Source organism: Antedon bifida, chromosome 11 (genome assembly GCF_963402885.1).
Source record: "Antedon bifida chromosome 11, ecAntBifi1.1, whole genome shotgun sequence".
In the NCBI taxonomy this organism is placed as follows: domain Eukaryota; kingdom Metazoa; phylum Echinodermata; class Crinoidea; order Comatulida; family Antedonidae; genus Antedon; species Antedon bifida.
In genome coordinates this window covers 1,534,924-1,554,654 of record NC_136236.1, presented here as the reverse complement: position 1 = coordinate 1,554,654, position 19,731 = coordinate 1,534,924, and the positions used below count along the sequence as shown (strand labels likewise).

Sequence of the window (19,731 nt, the reverse complement as noted above, 5' to 3'; positions counted from 1 at the left end):
ACAAAATTAACATGATTGTGTTACTACTTAACATTTTGGCACACATGGCGTGCCATAACTACCATATATTTACAAGAAACAACAACATACTTGTGGCAAGTCTATGTAATTTATGTGTTATCAAAAATGTAAATATTTGGAACATCGGAAATGTACCAGTGTTTAATTATTAAGAAGGTATTGGTGCTTGGTTGTTATGGTGATTGTCTACCGGTTAAAGTCATAGGTCAGATGTCTTTTTTTCAATATGGTATGCCTAAAATTGCAATAATCTAATTTGTTATTATCAGCTGGAGTCCGTACGGTGTTCTCAGCGGTCTTGGGCGCGATGCCAAGTTTTTACGCAACAAAAAAGAAGTGTACATCCCACCAGGTCATCTGATGAAATCTAGCAAAGATATGAACTTCTTACCAGGGTTCAACCTACAAGGCTATCCTAACCGGGACTCGACTCAGTACGTCTTCACGTATGGGGTGCAAACCGTGGATAACTTTATTCGAGGCTCACTTCGATACAAGGTAAAGTTTTCAGCATTAGCTATATGATAATTCTGATTAAAGACATTATCTATTTAATATGGGTATTTTCCATAACATAGACAATCAATGTTTATCTTTAACAGTGTTAATAATTAGTGTCTATTTAAACTGAGATTAATTGTTTGTCTATTTACACATTTTATGACCATTCAATGTTGCTTTTATGCAGGTTACTGCCATACAATTGTCTATTTAAACTAAGATAACTTGTTTGTCTATTTACACATTTTATGACCATTCAATGTTGTTTTATGCAGGTTACTGCCATACAATTGTCTATTTAAACTTAAGATAACTTGATTGGCTATTTACACATTTCTGCTATGTGACATTCTATGTTATATCTTTACAGGGATACTGTCATGCATCCAATGGTCTATTCCAACTTGGACTCATTGACGATAATCCACATCCAGCACTTCATGAAGAAGCTCCGGCAATTACTTGGGTAAATAATAAGTATTGGTATTTATTTCTAGACCTCCAGACTAGTGATCTGGAGGTTGTGTGTTCGAGTCCAGCCCAAGTATTCTCAATGTACTTAGTATAAAGTACAAATTACGTCAGAATAGAGCAAAACATTGATTTATTTCACGTCATCTGCTAATTACAGATTAAATATGAAAAATGAATATATAGTCCTAATGGACACTGTCAATGTCAGATACAATGTACTCATGAAAGTAAAGTAACTATAAGGTTTATTACTGGTTGTATATGAAATTTATTGTTGGTATTCTAAACACTTATTTCTATATTATAAAATTATTTCCATAGCGTGAGTTAATGTGTGCTCATTTTGGACAAGACATCGGTACCAGTGCTAACGTTCTCAAACAAATGGTATTTGAGAAATTGGGAGAAGATGAAGATGCTGCTAATGTAGTAGATGAGTATGTTGTGCATTTTATCAAGATTGTTCTCATAATTCTGAGTATTTCCACTAACCAAGCTCCATATTAAGCTCCTGTAGATGACCATTGAAAGACTAATTTATGTTAATTATACTACTTGATAATTGTGTTCATTATTTTGTAGACTTGGCCTCCTTGCAGACTCACCTGCTGAGAGGAATGGATCCTTATTACAGAGTCTATCAAACCATCTGAGCAAGAGGCTAGCATACAGTAAGCACAGTCATTTAGCATACCATACTTAGATCGCTTTGTTGAGTACTTAGATCGCTCTGTTGAGTACTTAGATAGCATTCCAATTTTTAAAAATATTTGTTACAATAAATTCAGATATAATTTGATAGTTTGATTATTTGCAGGGGACGGAGAACGTGATTTAGTAATAATGCGTAATCAAGCTGGCGTAGAATGGAGTAACGGTAACCGAGAGACTCATGAGGTCTCCCTTGTTGTGTACGGTGATCCCTATGGCTTCTCAGCAATGGCAAAGACTGTTGGATACCCAGCTGCAATCGGGGCTAAGATGATTCTTGAAGGTATTGTATGATCTGGTATCTTAATGATCTTTAGAACCCCTATAAGGGGCTCCCTGAATAAGGGATTCCCTGAATAAGGGGCTCCCTGAATAAGGGATTCCCTGAATAAGGGATTCCCTGAATAAGGGATTCCCTGAATAAGGGGCTCCCTGAATAAGGGATTCCCTGAATAAGGGATTCCCTGAATAAGGGGCTCCCTGAATAAGGGGCTCCCTGAATAAGGGATTCCCTGAATAAGGGATTCTCTGAATAAGGGGCTCCCTGAATAAGGGATTCCCTGAATAAGGGGCTCCCTGAATAAGGGGCTCCCTGAATAAGGGGCTCCCTGAATAAGGGATTCCCTGAATAAGGGATTCCCTGAATAAGGGATTCCCTGAATAAGGGACTCCCTGAATAAGGGGCTCCCTGAATAAGGGATTCCCTGAATAAGGGATTCCCTGAATAAGGGATACCCTGAATAAGGGATACCCTGAATAAGGGATACCCTGAATAAGGGATACCCTGAATAAGGGATACCCTGAATAAGGGATTCTCTGAATAAGGGATTCTCTGAATAAGGGATTCCCTGAATAAGGGATTCCCTGAATAAGGGATTCCCTGAATTAAGTTGGATGTATATATCCATATATTCTCTTGCTCATTTCACAGGAAACTGTCACCTTAATAGGGGTGTCCTAAATGTTTGTATTTAACCGGTGCCAGTTTTATGTTTTATACTTTTTCCTACCATTTTATTTTCAGGTGAAATTGTTGAGAAGGGTGTCATGATTCCACTAGGCAAAAACATTTACAAACCAATTCTAAATCGACTGAAAGTTGAAGATATCATGGCCAGTACAAATATCAAGTATCATTAGTATGTGGATGATGGAAGGACTGCTGGTTTATGGCGCTTGGATGGCATGCACTGTAAATCTCTGTCTTCACTATCAAACTTTATGTGACAAAAAAAATGTGATGTGCCCATATGTGGACATGATGTCATATCACTATCGTATTTGGGCACATCACATAAAGTTTGATAGTGTAGACAGAGCTTAACCCTAGGTTGATGGTGCCTAGATGTCATGTACTGTAACCCTAGGTTTCAATACCTACTACCAAAACCATAACTGTATCCTTGCGATTTGATTGGTGGAATATGCTGTGCATTTTTCAAATCCATCCTCGGGACATTTAAAAACAACTAATTCATAGCACAATTGATAAAAACATGGTATTTAACTTTTCTAATATTCAGTGTACATTTGTGTGAAAATATTTAAAACAGTAGTTCGTTTCAATTAAAAACAAATCATGGAAATTTTAATATGATATGCAATGTAGAATACCTATTACTGAACAAAAATTACTGACATTTCAAACGAATTGTACAAAATTTTGCAATCAAACAATTTTGAAACTTTTCCAAATATATTTGTCTAAACTATAAAAAAAATGTGACAAAAAAAATGTGATGTGCCCATATATGGACACGGTGATGTCATATCACTACTATATTTTGGCACATCACACTTTTATTTATGTAATTTAATTAATATCTATCATGCAGGGTATACTGAATGTGAATTTTTCATAATGAACAGGGTTCTGATTTGAGATAAATCACTTTTATTTAGCTTAGGCATTCAAATTTTTACCAAAGTAAAATTAGTTACACAGTACTTTTTAAATAAGTGTGCAGTTAATGTAAACATTTAAAAATATATATTTTGTTTTCAATAGGTAGCACAAGTAATGCTTTTTGAAAGTATATCTTAGTTCAAATAATCTGCCTATAATCTAATTTGTTTTCTGTACTTTTTTAAGGCAGACATCAAACTTGAATGACTATGGTATCTGTGTATTCAAGGTGTTAGCAGGGTGCTTATCTTGCAGTGGTTCCTTTACAAGCACTTTTCTTAAGCTCTGTCTACACTATCAAACTAGTTTGACAAAAAAAAGTGTGATGTGCCCAAATATGGTAGTGACATTCTCAAATATGGTAGTGATATGACATCATGTCCATATATGGACACATCACATTTTTTGTCACATAAAGTTTGATAGTGTAGACAGAGATTTACAAGTGCACATTTCGTTTCTATTTACCCAGGGTATACACATTGTGATTATTTATTTTTTAAATGAAATAAAATGCATTGGTCTGAAATTTTACACAATTCTTTTTATTGAATACAAAAATAAAAGAGAACAAAGGTTTATTTTTTGTTAACGTTGCTGATTCATTTAACATGTGTTTTTGATGTATCAAACACAATAAGAATGTTGTTTCGATTCTTTCTCCTTCCTACCCCTTCACCATATTGGTTTTTTATAGCTTTATTTATTGTCGGCATTATTGCGCAAGTTTGCTTATATCTTCATATTGCACTCCGTTCACTGTTCTTCCTTTCGTTGGTCCCTGTTAAAACAAAAGTACACGCAAAATAAGATTTGATTTGCCATATTTTGTGGCATTATATGCATGTTTAAATATTTAAAGCTAATTTATATTTCAGTTAAATTGAAAGAATCCCTACTGGCCAACAGTCCACTGACAACTATTCTGTATGTATTGCATTTCTCTACTTTAGTAAATAATTCATTTTCCTACCGAATCTAACTTGACGCTGACGCAATATTTGTCGCTGTCCAATGAGAGTAGAGTTGCCTTACATCCTCTGTGTACACCATTCAATATTAGTACTTGCTTCCCTAAAAAAATAACAAACTTTAGTTCAATTAACCATGGAGAAATATTAATAATTATATATTATTTCTCCATGAATTAACTAACTTATTTATTTTAGCCCCAAAATAAAGTCTTGGTCAAATACTTGTCATTGAAACCATAACAGGGGTAATATTGTACCTTCAGCAGGAATGACCGTTTCTACGTGCATCTGGTCAACTTTTATCGTCGTCCCTGAATCTATCATCTTAACAAATCCTGTGTATAAATCACGAACTTCCTATGAAAAAAATTAACATTTGTTATGCTTCAGTAAGTTCTCGGAATTTACTAATTAAGTATAATAATATATATAACTATAAAGCTCTGTCTACACTCTAAAACTTTATGTGATCAGACAACAAAATGTGATGTCATATCACTACCATATTTGGACACTTTCTTACTTTGATTACCCCTTTCTTTTTATAATATTTCTCTCCTAATCTCTTCGTAACAACTTTAACCACAATTCCTTTGGCAAGCCAATAATCTTTTTTTGGATTTTCTGTTTTTTTCTTTTTCTCTTCCATCTATAAAAACAAGAAAGATAATTAAAAAATGTTGTGAGATTCTGTCTATTTTTTGTTTGATATCTTTGTCGTCTATCCTCTCACCTCTCTTATTTCCTCTAGCGCAGATTTTTTTCGTTTTCTATCATCTTTTTCTTTCTTTTTACTCGTTGATGCAGCCTCTGCTGCCGCCGCTTTTAAGACATTAGTTGATGTTTCGGGCTGAACACTTTCACTCTCGGATTCCTTACTTGATTTTGCTGCTCCAAAATTAAAAGCAATTTTTTTGTCTTCATCATCGCGTTGCAGATCTGTATACACCGTTTCATTCTGTGATACAGTATTAAAAATTGATAATAAATAAATGGTAAAATATTTTCAATTTTATTGCCCACTTAAACAAAAATTTTACAGATATAAAAACAATTGTGTTTACTTTGTTCTTCTCCATATCAGAGGCTTTCTCAATTTGTTTCTGAATAAATTTCTGCATCCTTTCCTCGTCATCTTCTTCAACCTTCTCACGTTTTTCAAGTAGTTTTTGGCGTGCAAGAGTTTCTGGGTCTCTGTCGATGTAGGTTATAAACCAACCCTTCTCAGTGAGGTCTACAGTCACATGACCTAGGGGCAAAATCATAATTATTTTTCAGTTGGCAAATAAGAGTTCTCCAGTTTTCCAATTTAATTTATTCTCACAAGATACATAATAATATGTAATAACAAAAATGAGAGAAAGTAGAATGCACTTTATGCTGGACAAACTTAAAAGGCCCAAAGAGCTTTAAAGCTCTGTCTACACTATCAACAAAAAAATGTGATGTGCCCAAGATGATGTCATATCACTATCATACTTGGGCACACTTTTTTGTCAAACTAGTTTGATAGTGTAGACAGATCTTAAGGCTAGTGGTTAATTTTTTTTTCCTGCTCATTAATAAAGAAAACCTGATCACCTTCTCTGCCAAGCCATTTGACAAAGTCTGTCAATGTTTCCCATTGTGTTGAGGTCATATGTATGTGCTCTCTATCCTGAATGTACTCATTGTAAATAACATTAGAATGGATACGTCTAGTTCCAAATCGACGCTTTAGTAGCTCCATAAAACCATCAAAAAACTCCCTAAAAATACAAAAGATTATTATCATTATTTTTAGACTGTTTAAATGAGGTAAGACTCTCTTTTTAAAGCTTTACATACAAATCTGTAGCTGTTCTTCCCACCTGCCCTAATATAATTTGCAACAAACAAAAATGTGTGTTTTTCAAGTTTTATTTATTGGTTACATACTCTGAGAAGTAGTCAAGATATTTATCTGGATTTTCAGCAAACAAGAGAAGTTGTCGCTGGTGAGACTCGGACATCGTGTGACATTTGAACCCATTCTGAAACAAATAGTTTATGATTATTTAATGATTTTTATTCACTCTGATAAACAATCTGATTAACAATCTGATTAAGGTAAGAATATTAATTTCACTCTTCCCTGGTATTAATACACTGAAGAATAATGTATTTCGTTTCACATTAAAAATCAATAGTAGAGTACTGCTTTTGAAAATTTACAAGTATGGTGGGAGGGAGAGATGTACACAAGAACTGACCTCATCTCTACATTGCTTTTGACACATCTGACAATACCATCGCAACTTCTGCAGTCCTTTTGCTTTTATCCGATTGGCAATTGCTTTTGGGGTCAGAAATCCATTCTTCGGCATATTTTCTAAGAACCTAACGAAGGATAATATTACATTACATATAATAGTAAAATACAATGGAATGCTCCATAAAGATATGATGAAATCAAAAATAATTCGCAATCATTGAGAATTTAAAAAAAAAATCAATAACTGAATCTAAAGAAATGGTTATGCTAAGTATAAGCAAAAATGATAGATTAGATTAGTTGTCCGATTTCTAGGCCCATGTCTTTATGTTAAGTAAACTATTCTCTCGGGGCCTCTCGTCGTTGTTCTTGGCCAAACATATCCGTAAAAGTAAACTGTCTGATGGGCCTAGCGTTTTTTGGATTTTAAACTAATAATTTGTCAAAAAACATCATATTATCTTATAATCTACAGTCACCAATCTTACCCTTTGTAGGTAACCAAACGTGTAGTTGAAAATGATACGCTAGGATAACGTTTTCTGTTGTTTTTTAGAGTAAATTAAATTTCACGTAAAAAAGTTATTCGTTTTGTAAATACACCACCGCAGATACGACAGCATTGAACTGATTACGGAAACAAGCATAGTATCCGCGTTGGTTCACATTAGTTTCGTTATTACTACCACCCTACCAAAACAAACATATTTTGCAGGTTTTCTTCTCGCTTGACCGAATTTTAGATTGTTTGTTTCCAAGCAACTTCTGCCTTAAAATGTAAGTAAACTTACATAAAACCTCAATATTTTAGTTAAGTATACTATGAGCATCATATTGTAAAAGTATCATTAAAAATAAACGGTTTGCTGTGATACAAATTAGCAGGTATGTAGGCTAGGCCGAGGTGGTCATATCATATGTGCTTTTAATTTGTTGTTCACGTTGAAAAGCTCTTCCTCTCTGCGGGTGCATCTCGGCTGGTGTTGGCTTAGCCTTAGAATAGGTTATTTACTGTGTTTCATATATAAATTGTCTGTTCTCTTGGAAGTATAGAAAAAACAGACTAAACTTACTTATACCTCGGTGAAAGAAAGATTGCAACAATAAATTAATGACTTTGTTTTTTTTAAATTTCTAATAAATATTTTTATTTTTACCTCTGTGAATGATTAGTAATAAAAATCATCTTCCTATTTTTCAGATAATGCCGATTAACAAGAAGAAAGAAAGCAATGTTGCAGGCTATTTAGCGTCTTTTTGCTTTTTTATTCCAACACTAGCAGTTTTTCTTTGGTTTAGAAATGTGCAACCAATTCCATATATGGATGAGATATTTCACGTCCCACAGGCTCTTAATTATTGTAATGGGTCGTATGACAAGGTAATCAGTTTGTCAGTGATTTCACAAAGAGAATTGCCACATAAAAAAACATATATCTGTACATACCCCGGTACATATATAGAGAACTGCCTACTTCCTAGTAGTGGTGTCTTGGAATGCTTATTTGTACAATAAAATATTTAAACAAATTATGGAAAAGTAATCAAATATTGAAAAAAATTAGTAAAACAGTGATACATTAGTGAATCGTAGCTCTTATATTGGCGACCACACATTTGTTGTCTAATCTATAGTATCAATTTGTTTTTTTAGTGGGATCCAATGATCACAACACTACCAGGACTGTACATCGTATCCGTGACATTACTCAGGCCGTTGTCGTATCTTACAAGGATGGACGTTGCAGATATTTGTGACATTTCTCTGTTACGAGCTACTAATATGTTATTCACTGTTGGTAATCTTTGGTTTCTATATCGATTGCAGAAGCGCATTAACAAATATGAAAGGGTAAGTAATATGGTTTGTTGCAGGGCTTAATTTTGTAAAGTACTGTATAATTTACCAACCTGGAGGTGTAAAGTGAAGTCCACTCTGGCTCAGCCAAGTTATCTAAAATGGCATGTGAGCTATACGAATCGTCAGCTGTTGAGAAAAACGAACTTTGATGCGTTTCTGATCTTCATTTTTCCCCTTCTTCTTTTAAGTTTAAACATTTGGAAATAATTTAAATTATTTTTTTCATTTCAGAACATTTCTAACTCAAGATACATAATGACAGCAGTGAACTTAGCAAGCCTGCCACTCTTGTACTTTTTCACGTTCCTTTACTACACAGATGTCGGTTCAACGTTCTTCATCTTGCTCATGTATTTGCGCTATCTTGAAGAGCGCCACGTTTCTTCCGCTATCTTTGGAGCATGCGCAATCATGTTTAGACAAACGAACATCGTGTGGGTGGTATTTATCGCTGGTCTCATTGTAGCTAGGGAGGTTGAAAAGAGTACTAAGTTAGAATCACATATTACACATTCATTTGTACTTCATTCCATCACCACAGCCATTAAGTCAGTGCTTACCCATATACACAAAGTACCTAACTTTATGTTTCTTTTCATTCTATTATCACCTTATTTAATTTTAATGTGCGGATTTGCAATTTTTATTTACGTAAACGACGGAATAGTGGTCGGTGATCGTACAAGTCACCAAGCTGTACTAAACTTCCCGCAAATATTTTATTTCTTTAGTTTTACGTTAGGTTTAGGGGTACCCTTCCTGATCACACCCAGTAAAGTAATCGCTTTTCTAAAAGCATGTTTACGTAACATATTTATTCTAGCTATACTCATAGCAATTTCCGTTGCTCTTATTACGAATTTCACATACGTGCACTCGTACCTGCTTGCTGATAATCGTCACTACACGTTCTACGTGTGGAAGAACGTGTTCAGTCGGCACGAATTTGTTCGGTTCGCTCTTATACCAATGTACCTATACGCTGGGTGGAGCATGTTCGATTCTATTAATACCGAACCAGGGACATACCTCTTTAAAATAGTGTTTTTTATATGTATGATGGCATCAACAGTACCTCAGAAGCTAATGGAGTTCAGGTATTTTATTATTCCCTACCTACTAGCCAGGCTTCATATGAGAACCGGTAGCTATGTTCAAATTGGTGCTGAGTTTATACTTTATCAGGCAATTAATGTTGTTACTCTTTATTTATTTGCATATAAACCATTCACCTGGCCTCATTCAAATGATATTCAACGGTTTATGTGGTGAATGTAATCCCATGGGCTTAACAAGAAAAGGTTCATTTCAAAATTTTCTTCTCTTTATGTTTATTTATTTACATTTAATATAAATAAGCAGCTAATAAATTTTGAAATATTTTAAGAAAAAAGGTATTTTAGTAACTCTAAAAAGATTCACTATAAAAAGATTCACTATAAACTCGTAAGAATGCTATATCATGTGGGAACAAAATGTGTATGGATTGAGAGGATGTTGTTGAGATTCATTTGATTGTGTTTTTATTTTACTGTAATATAGCTATTGTTTTGAACTTACACCCAGCCACTGCCAATTCATTTTGTTTGATTGTTAGGTTTACAGGTTGCTATATATGTCGTTTGATTTGACTTTTATTCAGGAATGTATAATTATTTTAGATGAAATGTTTTTTTTAATGATATAGTTCATATTATGGCAAACAAAAAGAAAGTACATTTGGGAATCTTTCTTTCAAAACATCTAGTTTATTTGCAATTTTAAAATATTGACTGTGCTTTTAAACTGTGGAAAATTCTACTTAATAATCTTTCTTTGTGGAATGCAAGATATTTAAAAATAAAATGTAAACAATGTGCTTAAAAATGTATTTTTTGTTTATACAGTACTAGTAACAGTTCTTGTGCAGGTAGTATAATCTTGTTTTTGACTCCGCCCCTCTCTCTGGTCACCGATTTCATCTAATATGACGTCATATCAAGTTAAAGTGGGCGTGTCTTTCTTCTCACAGACAAACACATGCGCAGTTGTGTTGTTGTGTTTTCAGATCCTGGAATGTGTTTGGGAATTATGTGTCATGAATGAAATATAATGTGTATTTTTAGAGGAAAGTGATTGCAACAGAAACTAAAAACATTTCGTGTTTACTATTTGAAGTTTAAAGACCACAATAATGAGTACAGGAGGGTTTCAACCTGGCTCTGCCACAGCTAATCCCGTGAGCAAAGTTGAGCTGACAGTATGTTGCAGGTAAGTCGTGGGGCTGGGCCGACCGGGGTCAAGACCTGTTATCATATTAAACATTAACAATTGTCATACAGCCTAGCCTAGTAGTAAGTCATGTCATGTAGGCCTAGACTAGCTTTGAATTTGTTCATAACAGATGTCGTAAGGACAAAAGCTTTATTTTTTATTTTGTAAGTAATAAAATGAAAAATATTTCACAATTTGAATCGCACCCAGATTTTATTTTTACTTGGCATGGTGCCAACTGAAGTTGAGAGGAAAAGGGGTTGGGGGTGTAGGTAGGAGCCAGAGGTAGTCACTGGACAGATTCAAATACTGTATATTTCACCGTTAATGAATAATGTTTTGCGTCCTTGCCAATTTTTATTTAGGCCTAATGCTTTTTATTTTTTGATAATTCTTAATTTTTTTTTTTATTCTAGAAATCTTCGTGACATGGATGTGTTTTCAAAATCTGACCCTTGTAAGTATTATTTATTGGAAAATTGTAATGACACAAAATTGTTAACAATGTATATACAGTCAGTCAATTTTGATAAAAGAGACTGTTCAAAGAATGTTCTATTTGGCTGAGTCTGTATTGGAACTATACACCATAAAATGGTGAATTTGTATACAAAATCATAAAAGCATAACGGCTTTGATATTTATTTATTATTTCAGTTTGTGTTCTTTACAATGTAAATCCTCGGACTGGTCAATATGAAGAAGTAAGTATTAATTCAAAGTAAATATTTTCCTCCAATTAAAACCAGTTGTTTAGCTGAGTGTACAGTAGTACAATGCTCTGTGTTTTCAAACCATAACTTAACTGGCATTTCACATACTTATTTCATATATTCTATTTTTGACAACCATTTGATTTAAATTCTAAATCCAGGAATGGCACATTTGTTTGTGTAATTCTCTCAGGTGCATTAAATGCTTAAAAAATGACCAATACTGAATTCTGTAGTGATTAGTATACACCTCAAATAATACCTGAAACCTAAATTTGTTGTATAGTTTTGAAATTACTGACATTGGAAAGAAAATATGCATTAAGAAATTGTAATAATAATTTATTATATTTTTTAGAGCGGACGTACAGAGACGATTGACAACAACTTAAATCCAGATTTTGCTCATAAATTTGTTGTTGATTATTTCTTTGAGCAACACCAGCCTTTAAGATTTGATGTGTAAGTTGAATAAATAATTTAGCTTGATTTCCTGTCACACCACGCACTTGGAGAGCACTCAATATTAGCAAATTGGGGACTTCCTCAGGCCAAATTTAAAAGTGCTTCTTTCTGATAAAAATTGGCAAAGTTTATACTTTGAAAATTTGTGTATTTATGTAACTAAAATAGTGAGTTACTTATTCATTGAAGCAAAATATTAATAAACCTGTTGAGTGTTAGCCTTATTGATAAGTTTGCAAAGTTAATTTTTTGTATTGATTTTGAACATTTTTTTTATAGTTATGACTCTGATTCAAAGAGCAGAAATCTATCGAGTCATGTAAGTTAAATTTTCTTATTTTTTGTAAATTGTCAAAATCATTTAGTAGAAGATGAATTAGTTATCATGTAGCCTGTCTTTGTAGCATACAGATCTGTAGTTGTCCTCAGGTCATATTGCATGTTTCTCTATATGTCATAGGTCATATCATTTTTCTTATAGGATTTTATTGGTTCAGCACAGTGCACCCTGGGACAGATTGTCGGATCTCAAGGTGGAAAGTTGGTGCAAGATTTAAGGTACAAATTGAATCTAGCACATGACTTATCTTGTATTGTTAAATATATAATGTTTATATTTTTTTACCAATTTGTGGTTATTTTTCTTGCAGAAAACAACAAACAAAATATGGAACCATTATTATCACTTATGAGGAATTAAGCTCTTGTAAGGTATGTTAAACTTTTATACAATGGTGATTACATAACCTAATATGGTGTTTATTTTACCTAATATGGTGATCACATCACCTTATATAGTTGTCATTTTTACTTATATGGTGATGATACTAAATTTTGTCATATCTCTACTACTTGCATACAGTAATTGCTTTTTCTGGTTTGCTTTTTTAATATATTTTATTTATATTCCAAATAGTTAGTACATTTTATATATCTTCTAGCAGGATGAAGCAGTGATGCAATTTCAGGGTTTTAAATTAGCAAAGAAAGACTTGTTTGGCAAATCTGATCCATACCTTATATTCTACAGATGCAATGAAAACATGAGGTAAATATAATAATGAAAAACAACGATTCAAATATATGCAGTTTAACATGCATTACAACAAAATAAAACAATACAACTTCCCTGTTTGACACTTTTTTAAAACATTTAGAGCACTATTTTTTTGGATAAAAATACAGCACTTTTTCTTTTAAAGCTCTGTCTACACTAAGCAACTAGTTTGATTTTGTGATTTGCCCAAATATGATTATGATATGTCCAAATATAGTAGTGATATGACATCACCGTGTCCATATATGGGCATATCACATTTTTTTTTAAGCTTTAGATAAAACTTCCTATTAATACCTAAACTATTTGTTTTCAGTTTTACAGTGGCGTATAGAACAGATGTACTCAAGAACACACTGAATCCAACCTGGAAACCTTTTAAAGTTCCTGTTAGAACTTTGTGTAATGGCGATCTGGATAGGACAATCAAAGTTGAATGTTGCGATTGGAACAGAGATGGAAGGTAAGAAAAAGAGGTTTGCATATAATACTCCTCTTACATTGCCTAACAAAGCTCAGGAATTTATACATGCACACCATACAAAATGCTGACCCCCCTGTGTAAAACACACGAGTTTGTTAGGCATTATAGTAAGGCTATAAGGGCAATGTGTAAATGAATTACTACAAAAAAAGAAAAAACAGTGTAGGCTACATTTGTAAAGCATGTAATATTTTGTGATCTCCTTTTCTGTCAGTTCATTTAGTTATTAATTTAATTTAATTATGTATGTTTAAATATCTTTTGCAGTATTGATTTGATTGGTGAATTTACAACAAATATGCGGCGATTTGTTGAAGGAGGTCAAAGAGATAATGTTTATACGGTATGAATACACTGATGTGATGTGCCCATATATGGACATGATGATGCCATATCACTACCATATTTAGACATATCACTACCATATTTGGGCACATCACACTTTTTTTGTCAAACTAGTTTGATAGTGTAGACAGAGCTTAATGTTTATGTACATTTATATTTCATTTTCATTTCTCCTACCTTATTTGTCACCCTTGCCTTTTTGTCACCCATCTTGAAAAATAAATCTCCCAACGTATCTTTTTTATATATTTCTGGATATTATTTTTCTAGCTAACAAAAGAGAAAAGTAAAAAGAAGGGGAAGACGTATGGTACAATTTCACTGATGAGCTGTCGAGTACAAAAAATGTATTCATTTTTGGATTTCATTCATGGTGGAACGGAACTAAGTTTTGTGGTGGCTATAGACTTCACTGCTTCCAATGGTATGTCTATATAATCCTACCTTATTGTTACTGGTATCTCAATAACAATAAGTTCCAAGGTTGATCATATCAACCTGTTTAAATCTAAATAAAATTGTTAATATGTCAATCATTGTTTAGTAGTTTAGAAGTCATACTGCTGTTGTAGGCCACATGCATCCGGGACAGTACCAATCGTTTCTTAAATTAAAGTTGATGTGGTTAGTATGGAAATATCGCATTAAAGTCTGTATCCCTATGTCTATGCATACACCAAATAGGCTAGGCAAGATGGAAATAAAATGTACCCTTCAACCTTATAGATGGCTTGTTTTAACAGGGTGTCTTCAAGTGATTTATGCTTCTCCATTTCTGTAGGTGCTCCACACAGTCCGCAATCACTACATCACATAAACCCACACATGCCAAACCAGTATGAACAAGCTATCCAATCAGTCGGCACAATTATCCAGGAATACGACACAGATAAGCTATTCCCAGTGTTTGGATTCGGAGCTAAACTTCCTCCCAACGGAGCGATATCACATGACTTTCCTGTGGTAAGAAACAAAACCATAATTACATTATTAATTAATTTGTACTACTTAGTTTTTTTTATGTATTGTATAATAGATGATGGAGTAAGAGCAGTTTCCTGTTTGGGCTCATGCCTATTACTTGCTCCTGGCAAGATGAAATGTAAAACATACTTTTAAGAATTTTGCCGAATAAATATTATTATTATTTAAGCTGTTTTTTAAGAAAAAGTCACTCCTCATTTCATAGTGGAGTACAGGTATTTGAGAGGATAAAGTTTCTCTTGCTCTTGAAATGTTTTCGGTCAATTATTCAGACATTATGCTTTCCACGATTTATTTCCATATTTTTCTGTTTTGGGCAGGATGGTTTGTTATTGTGCTGAAGTCCACATTTTGTCCTTTTAAATCTTCTTTTATTTGTTTTATCTTCTTGGTGGTCTTTTTACTTTCTTGTTAGTTTCCTTCTTTGCTTGTTTAATTGATGTATCATCAGGTAATCTTCTTCATTTAATTCTTTTACTCTTAATTCTTCTTCTTAAGAGGATAAAGTATCAATTATACAGTTGATGTGATATTTGTAGATGTATAATATGAACATTTTCTTTTTCTTAATTTTTTTTTTAGAATTTTAATCACCAGAATCCATTTGTGTCTAATGTGGACGGTATCATTGGTGCTTATAGGAATTGTTTGCCTCAAATTCAGTTACACGGACCAACAAACTTTGCACCAATCATAAACAGGGTAGCAAGGTAAGAAACTAAATAGTGAATCATAAAGGCCAATTATATATAATGTTAGCATGCACTTGTAAGAGGGCTAAAGGCCAATTCACACAGACGAGGGGTTGCGGTAACAAAAATATATAATCCATGTTATTCCTTTTTACACACAACGCGGAGCGGACGGGTGGTTTCCGCCCAGGATAGATACAGATTGTACATGGGATAAGCAACACAGTCTTCCGCTTACTATTACCGCTTGTCTGTGTAAATTGGCCTTAAGTTCTAGATTTCTAGTTTTTGATTTATATGAATATGAACCACGGCCAAGATGGAATTCTGTTGTTGAGATACATTTCTCTAAAAAATATTACATACTCAAAAAATTGTTTCTGTAAATGACTGTGTGTTACAAGTGTTTATATGATTGCATATTTGAAGTTGCTTCCTTTTCTAAGTCTAACTATTTATCTCTTACTCATTATTTTTCTATTTAGAGACGCACAAGCGTTTATGAACGGCTCAAACTTCTTTGTTTTATTAATAATAACGGATGGAATCATATCAGATATGGATTTTACCAAAGTTGCTGTTATCAATGTAAGTACATACAGTATGAATATGAGTAAGGTTTAGGCCTATTTGCTTGGTAGTAGCCTGTCTACTGTACACCTTGACGTGCATGCATGTAGTCAAGTGGTAATTTAAATTATTTTGTTAATTTTGTAGGCTAGCAAACTCCCAATGGCCATCATCATTGTTGGAGTTGGTAACGCTGATTTTTCAGGTAGGTGAAGTATTTTTACCCTACTTTTGTGCTTCTCAAAATGACTTTGTCTGACATAATTGATGATGTTAGGAATATTGGTGGAGTTTCTTAATAGTTTTTCTTGTATTGGTGTTGTTGAATTAGTTTATTATAAATGTTTTGATCCCAGTCACTTATAGTTTTTTAATTCACTTTTAGCCATGGAACATCTTGATTCTGATGACAATTTATTGAGGCACGGAGACAAAGTTGCTGATCACGATATTGTTCAGGTTAGTGATGCTGAGGTCACAATATTCTATTCACTAAAATGTTCAGATTATTAATATATTTTATCATATCATATTATTATATTTACATATCATTATTTAACCTTTTATAATATCATATTTTATTCATTTTCAGTTTGTGCCTTTTAGTGAGATAGTTCACCGATCCGGGAACCGAGACATGGGTGCGATTCAAGCGCAGCTTGCGAAAGAAGTGTTAGAAGAAATACCTGACCAGCTGGTGACTTGGATGAAGCTGCATCATATTAAACCTGGTACAGCACCCCCTCCCTATTCAGCAGTCGGTCGAGCTTAAAAATGTTCCTGGAACGTAATGTGTGTGTGTTGTGTGTGTGTACTCTTAGGTTCGAATGAATACCATAATAACCACTAACCTGTTCAGGGATCTACCAGAGAGAGAACCGAATGTACTATAATTTTACAAAATAAGCCTTGGAAGAAATAGCCACCTGGTAATATGTATAAACTAGGGTGGAGGGAAGACCATTGGTTATTGTTTTTTTTATTTAATCAACAAGCTTTATGTGAGCTTTCTATGCACAATATCTATTTTTATAAATATTTTTAGGTTTGTGGTAATTTTAAAACGATTTGGATTCAGTAAATAATCAGGGTTACATAATGTAGTAAAGATTTTTTGTTTTATTATTACAATAATTTTCTTTTTATAAAAAAACAGTAACAGCCGAATAAGTTAAGTGGAATACAGTACATTTTTAGAATAATTGATCTAATGTAAATTTTTAATGTAAATATCAGGGTTGCAAAGTTTTATAGTATAGTAGTAAGTTACATTTGTTTTATTATTACTGTACAATAATTTTCTTTTTTTTACAAAAAACAGTAACAGCCGAACAAGATGAGTGTAATACAGTACATTTTTAGAATGATTTGTTCTTTTGTACATATTTTTTTTACTGTAAATATAAGGGGTGCAAAGTACTTTATATTATAATTTCTCTTTGGCCAAAAACAGTAAGTCAAACAAGAAAAATGTGTGTAATGCATTCAAGTTTTAGATTGATTTTATAATCTACACATGTACATGTGTTGGCAATATTTAGAAAGAAATAAGAAATAACTACAGTATAATATTATAAACTGCAGAAAAATTTTAAAATATTTTATTTTTTTAGTGTTATTTGTTTTAATTATTCAAATGTCTGCCATAAAAAGGCAATCTTACACATCTTTATTAGATGACAATTTCAATAAAACATTTTTTGAATGACAATTAAGTGAGAGTGTATAATTTTAACAACATTTTTCTTTTTTAGTTATCTGCACCTCTAAAACGTGTAAACATAACATTTTGTAACTTTGTCAACATTTATGTGAAGTTGTGCACCTCATGTTTTTAAATGACATCAAAGCGCAACATGACTTGTGCGCAATCTTATGAATAAAATTGATTGATCATAGATTAAAAACCAAAAGTCATTTTGCATTGATACTCATATTAATTCATATGAAGGGTCAACTTTCTGTGGAGTAAAAATGGCGTGTTCCAAACAAAGTTACACATGCACGCGCATTTAAAGTTTTAAATTGCACAAAATTAATTTCTAACCAATTTTCTATACATTTCAGGACAATTTTGTACATTTCGAAATTCAATTTGTTTTGCATTGTGCACACACACACTTGCGTACAGCTCGTACATAGCATAGAAAGACAGTTTTTGCAATTGATTTTTGTTCTTCATACCTTCTGTGATAAATTTCATTCATTTTTATGAATTTGACTTGCAGAATGATGACGCACGTGCATGTTAAAGTTTAAAAACTAAAAAAAATATGCTTAAAAATTGCTATTTAATGCACATTTATGAAAAAATATGCCTATTTTAAATATATTATAGCGCTTCAGGAAGGCTGTTGACCAACCATTTTTTAACTTATTTTGAAAGCTAATGAGTTGTAGATATGAATTCATGTAATTTTGTTGCTTGACAAGTTGTCTGACGTCATCATATGGCCATTCAAATAAAAAATAATGAATTTTTGTCTCATTTAAGCATCGCATTTAATAGAACGCATCTTGCTTATTCGTATTCCATTTTTCCCCAGTTTAAAAACTTTTCTAGGTTAATTAGTTATCTTTAATTATATTTTAATTTGTATGACATCATCACATCAAAAAAATCTCATTTTCATCTTTACAGTAAATTTCAATATGTCAAAATAAAAAGTGATACTCATGAGTAACACGTTTTCTGTAAACATTTTGCCAATTGGATGTTGTGACAACATCATATCGAGGTTCGAATCCAACTCTCGCCGCATTGCTTGTATCCTTAGGCAAGATACTTTACTTACGTTTGCCTCTCTCCACACAGGTGTATAATTGGGAACCCGGTTAGACCAAGACACAACTTTGCGCTGATTACTAGCTGCATTCTGGGAGTATTTTTTTACTTGTGTGTTTGATCCAAAAAAATGACTGGGGTAATAATGTTCAGCGCATTGAGAGCTTGCTTATATGCGCTATATAAGAATGGACTATTATTATTATTATTATATGGCCAGTTGTTGAATAAAAAAGGTTGAATTTTCAGATTTTGCGTCATAGTTCATCACATTTAAAACAGCGCGCATCTCAATTCTATGTATCAGAATTTTTTCAAATTTTTAATATGTTGTTGCTAAAACAATTATCTTCTGAAATTGTTATCTTCAATTATTGTTTGATTTTGATGACGTCATCATGTTAAAAATTTGATTAAAAGTGGGTCCAGTAATTTCAACTACACTACACTGTATGTATAGTATGTATACAGTATTATACTGTATATACTATAAGGCACAAACTAGACAGAATTTAGCACCAACAACATATTATCTGGTCATAATTGTGCGTTTTCTAGTGTACATCCACATGGTGTTGTTGTGCAGATAATTTGTCAAAGTTTAAATCTAGTTTCAAAATTATTATTCATATTATTATCATTATTTTTTTTAAAAATTAATAATATTTATAAGTAATATTTTGAATTGAATGGGAATTGTTG

The 19,731-nt window shown here is 32.8% G+C and overlaps 4 protein-coding genes across 8 annotated transcripts in view; 3 read left to right on the top strand and 1 right to left on the bottom strand.

Moving 5' to 3' along the window:
* LOC144855852 (alpha-aminoadipic semialdehyde synthase, mitochondrial-like) overlaps positions 1–19,731 on the top strand; it is a 52,945-nt gene that overhangs the window by 7,229 nt on the left and 25,985 nt on the right. For 3 of the 4 annotated variants that reach the window (XM_078713797.1, XM_078713796.1, XM_078713798.1), the window contains 6 exons: positions 291–519; positions 893–988; positions 1,318–1,433; positions 1,579–1,667; positions 1,814–1,990; positions 2,732–4,142. In XM_078713797.1, the coding sequence (XP_078569923.1) occupies positions 291–519; positions 893–988; positions 1,318–1,433; positions 1,579–1,667; positions 1,814–1,990; positions 2,732–2,847 (823 nt within the window). In that variant the 3' untranslated portion in view covers positions 2,848–4,142. Of the gene's footprint in view, positions 1–290; positions 520–892; positions 989–1,317; positions 1,434–1,578; positions 1,668–1,813; positions 1,991–2,731; positions 4,143–19,731 lie in introns of those variants that run through there. The other variant, XR_013614870.1, reaches the window with a different exon arrangement.
* On the bottom strand, positions 4,138–7,443 carry LOC144855857 (DNA/RNA-binding protein KIN17-like). Its single transcript, XM_078713805.1, has 10 exons — positions 7,309–7,443; positions 6,819–6,945; positions 6,505–6,599; positions 6,169–6,335; positions 5,652–5,836; positions 5,321–5,545; positions 5,111–5,236; positions 4,845–4,944; positions 4,587–4,687; positions 4,138–4,394 (listed from the first exon to the last, which is right to left on the bottom strand). The coding sequence occupies exons 2-10, from the start codon at positions 6,930–6,932 to the stop codon at positions 4,329–4,331; spliced, it is 1,179 nt and encodes a 392-aa protein (XP_078569931.1). The 5' UTR covers positions 6,933–6,945; positions 7,309–7,443; the 3' UTR covers positions 4,138–4,328.
* On the top strand, positions 7,516–10,547 carry LOC144855443 (dol-P-Glc:Glc(2)Man(9)GlcNAc(2)-PP-Dol alpha-1,2-glucosyltransferase-like). Its single transcript, XM_078713304.1, has 4 exons — positions 7,516–7,597; positions 8,022–8,201; positions 8,475–8,672; positions 8,913–10,547. Exons 2-4 carry the CDS (start codon positions 8,025–8,027, stop codon positions 9,951–9,953), a joined length of 1,416 nt encoding a protein of 471 aa, XP_078569430.1. The 5' UTR covers positions 7,516–7,597; positions 8,022–8,024; the 3' UTR covers positions 9,954–10,547.
* Positions 10,800–17,843, top strand: LOC144855855 (copine-8-like). Of its 2 annotated transcripts, none has more exons than XM_078713803.1 (17): positions 10,800–10,931; positions 11,351–11,391; positions 11,592–11,638; positions 12,006–12,109; positions 12,392–12,431; positions 12,594–12,670; positions 12,763–12,823; positions 13,057–13,160; positions 13,486–13,632; positions 13,921–13,996; positions 14,269–14,422; positions 14,780–14,961; positions 15,565–15,692; positions 16,160–16,262; positions 16,392–16,449; positions 16,630–16,703; positions 16,837–17,843. In XM_078713803.1, exons 1-17 carry the CDS (start codon positions 10,855–10,857, stop codon positions 17,014–17,016), a joined length of 1,653 nt encoding a protein of 550 aa, XP_078569929.1. In that variant the 5' UTR covers positions 10,800–10,854; the 3' UTR covers positions 17,017–17,843. The 2 variants fall into 2 exon arrangements, with proteins under 2 accessions (XP_078569929.1, XP_078569928.1); XM_078713802.1 differs by having other exon boundaries at positions 13,054–13,160.

What these genes read in the sequence shown, in the direction of transcription:
- LOC144855855 (XM_078713802.1), top strand. Translation starts at nt 10,855, where the DNA reads ATGAGTACAGGAGGGTTTCAACCTGGCTCTGCCACAGCTAATCCCGTG. An exon ending in GGACTGGTCAATATGAAGAA is followed by an intron (nt 11,639 to 12,005) that starts GTAAGTATTAAT and finishes TATATTTTTTAG; the next exon opens with AGCGGACGTACAGAGACGAT. An exon ending in CTGATCACGATATTGTTCAG is followed by an intron (nt 16,704 to 16,836) that starts GTTAGTGATGCT and finishes ATTCATTTTCAG; the next exon opens with TTTGTGCCTTTTAGTGAGAT.
- LOC144855857 (XM_078713805.1), bottom strand. Translation starts at nt 6,932, where the DNA reads ATGCCGAAGAATGGATTTCTGACCCCAAAAGCAATTGCCAATCGGATA. An exon ending in AAAAGAAAGGGGTAATCAAA is followed by an intron (nt 4,945 to 5,110) that starts GTAAGAAAGTGT and finishes TTTTTTTCATAG; the next exon opens with GAAGTTCGTGATTTATACAC. An exon ending in TCAGCGTCAAGTTAGATTCG is followed by an intron (nt 4,395 to 4,586) that starts GTAGGAAAATGA and finishes TTGTTTTAACAG; the next exon opens with GGACCAACGAAAGGAAGAAC.
- LOC144855443 (XM_078713304.1), top strand. Translation starts at nt 8,025, where the DNA reads ATGCCGATTAACAAGAAGAAAGAAAGCAATGTTGCAGGCTATTTAGCG. An exon ending in GTAATGGGTCGTATGACAAG is followed by an intron (nt 8,202 to 8,474) that starts GTAATCAGTTTG and finishes TTGTTTTTTTAG; the next exon opens with TGGGATCCAATGATCACAAC. An exon ending in GCATTAACAAATATGAAAGG is followed by an intron (nt 8,673 to 8,912) that starts GTAAGTAATATG and finishes TTTTCATTTCAG; the next exon opens with AACATTTCTAACTCAAGATA.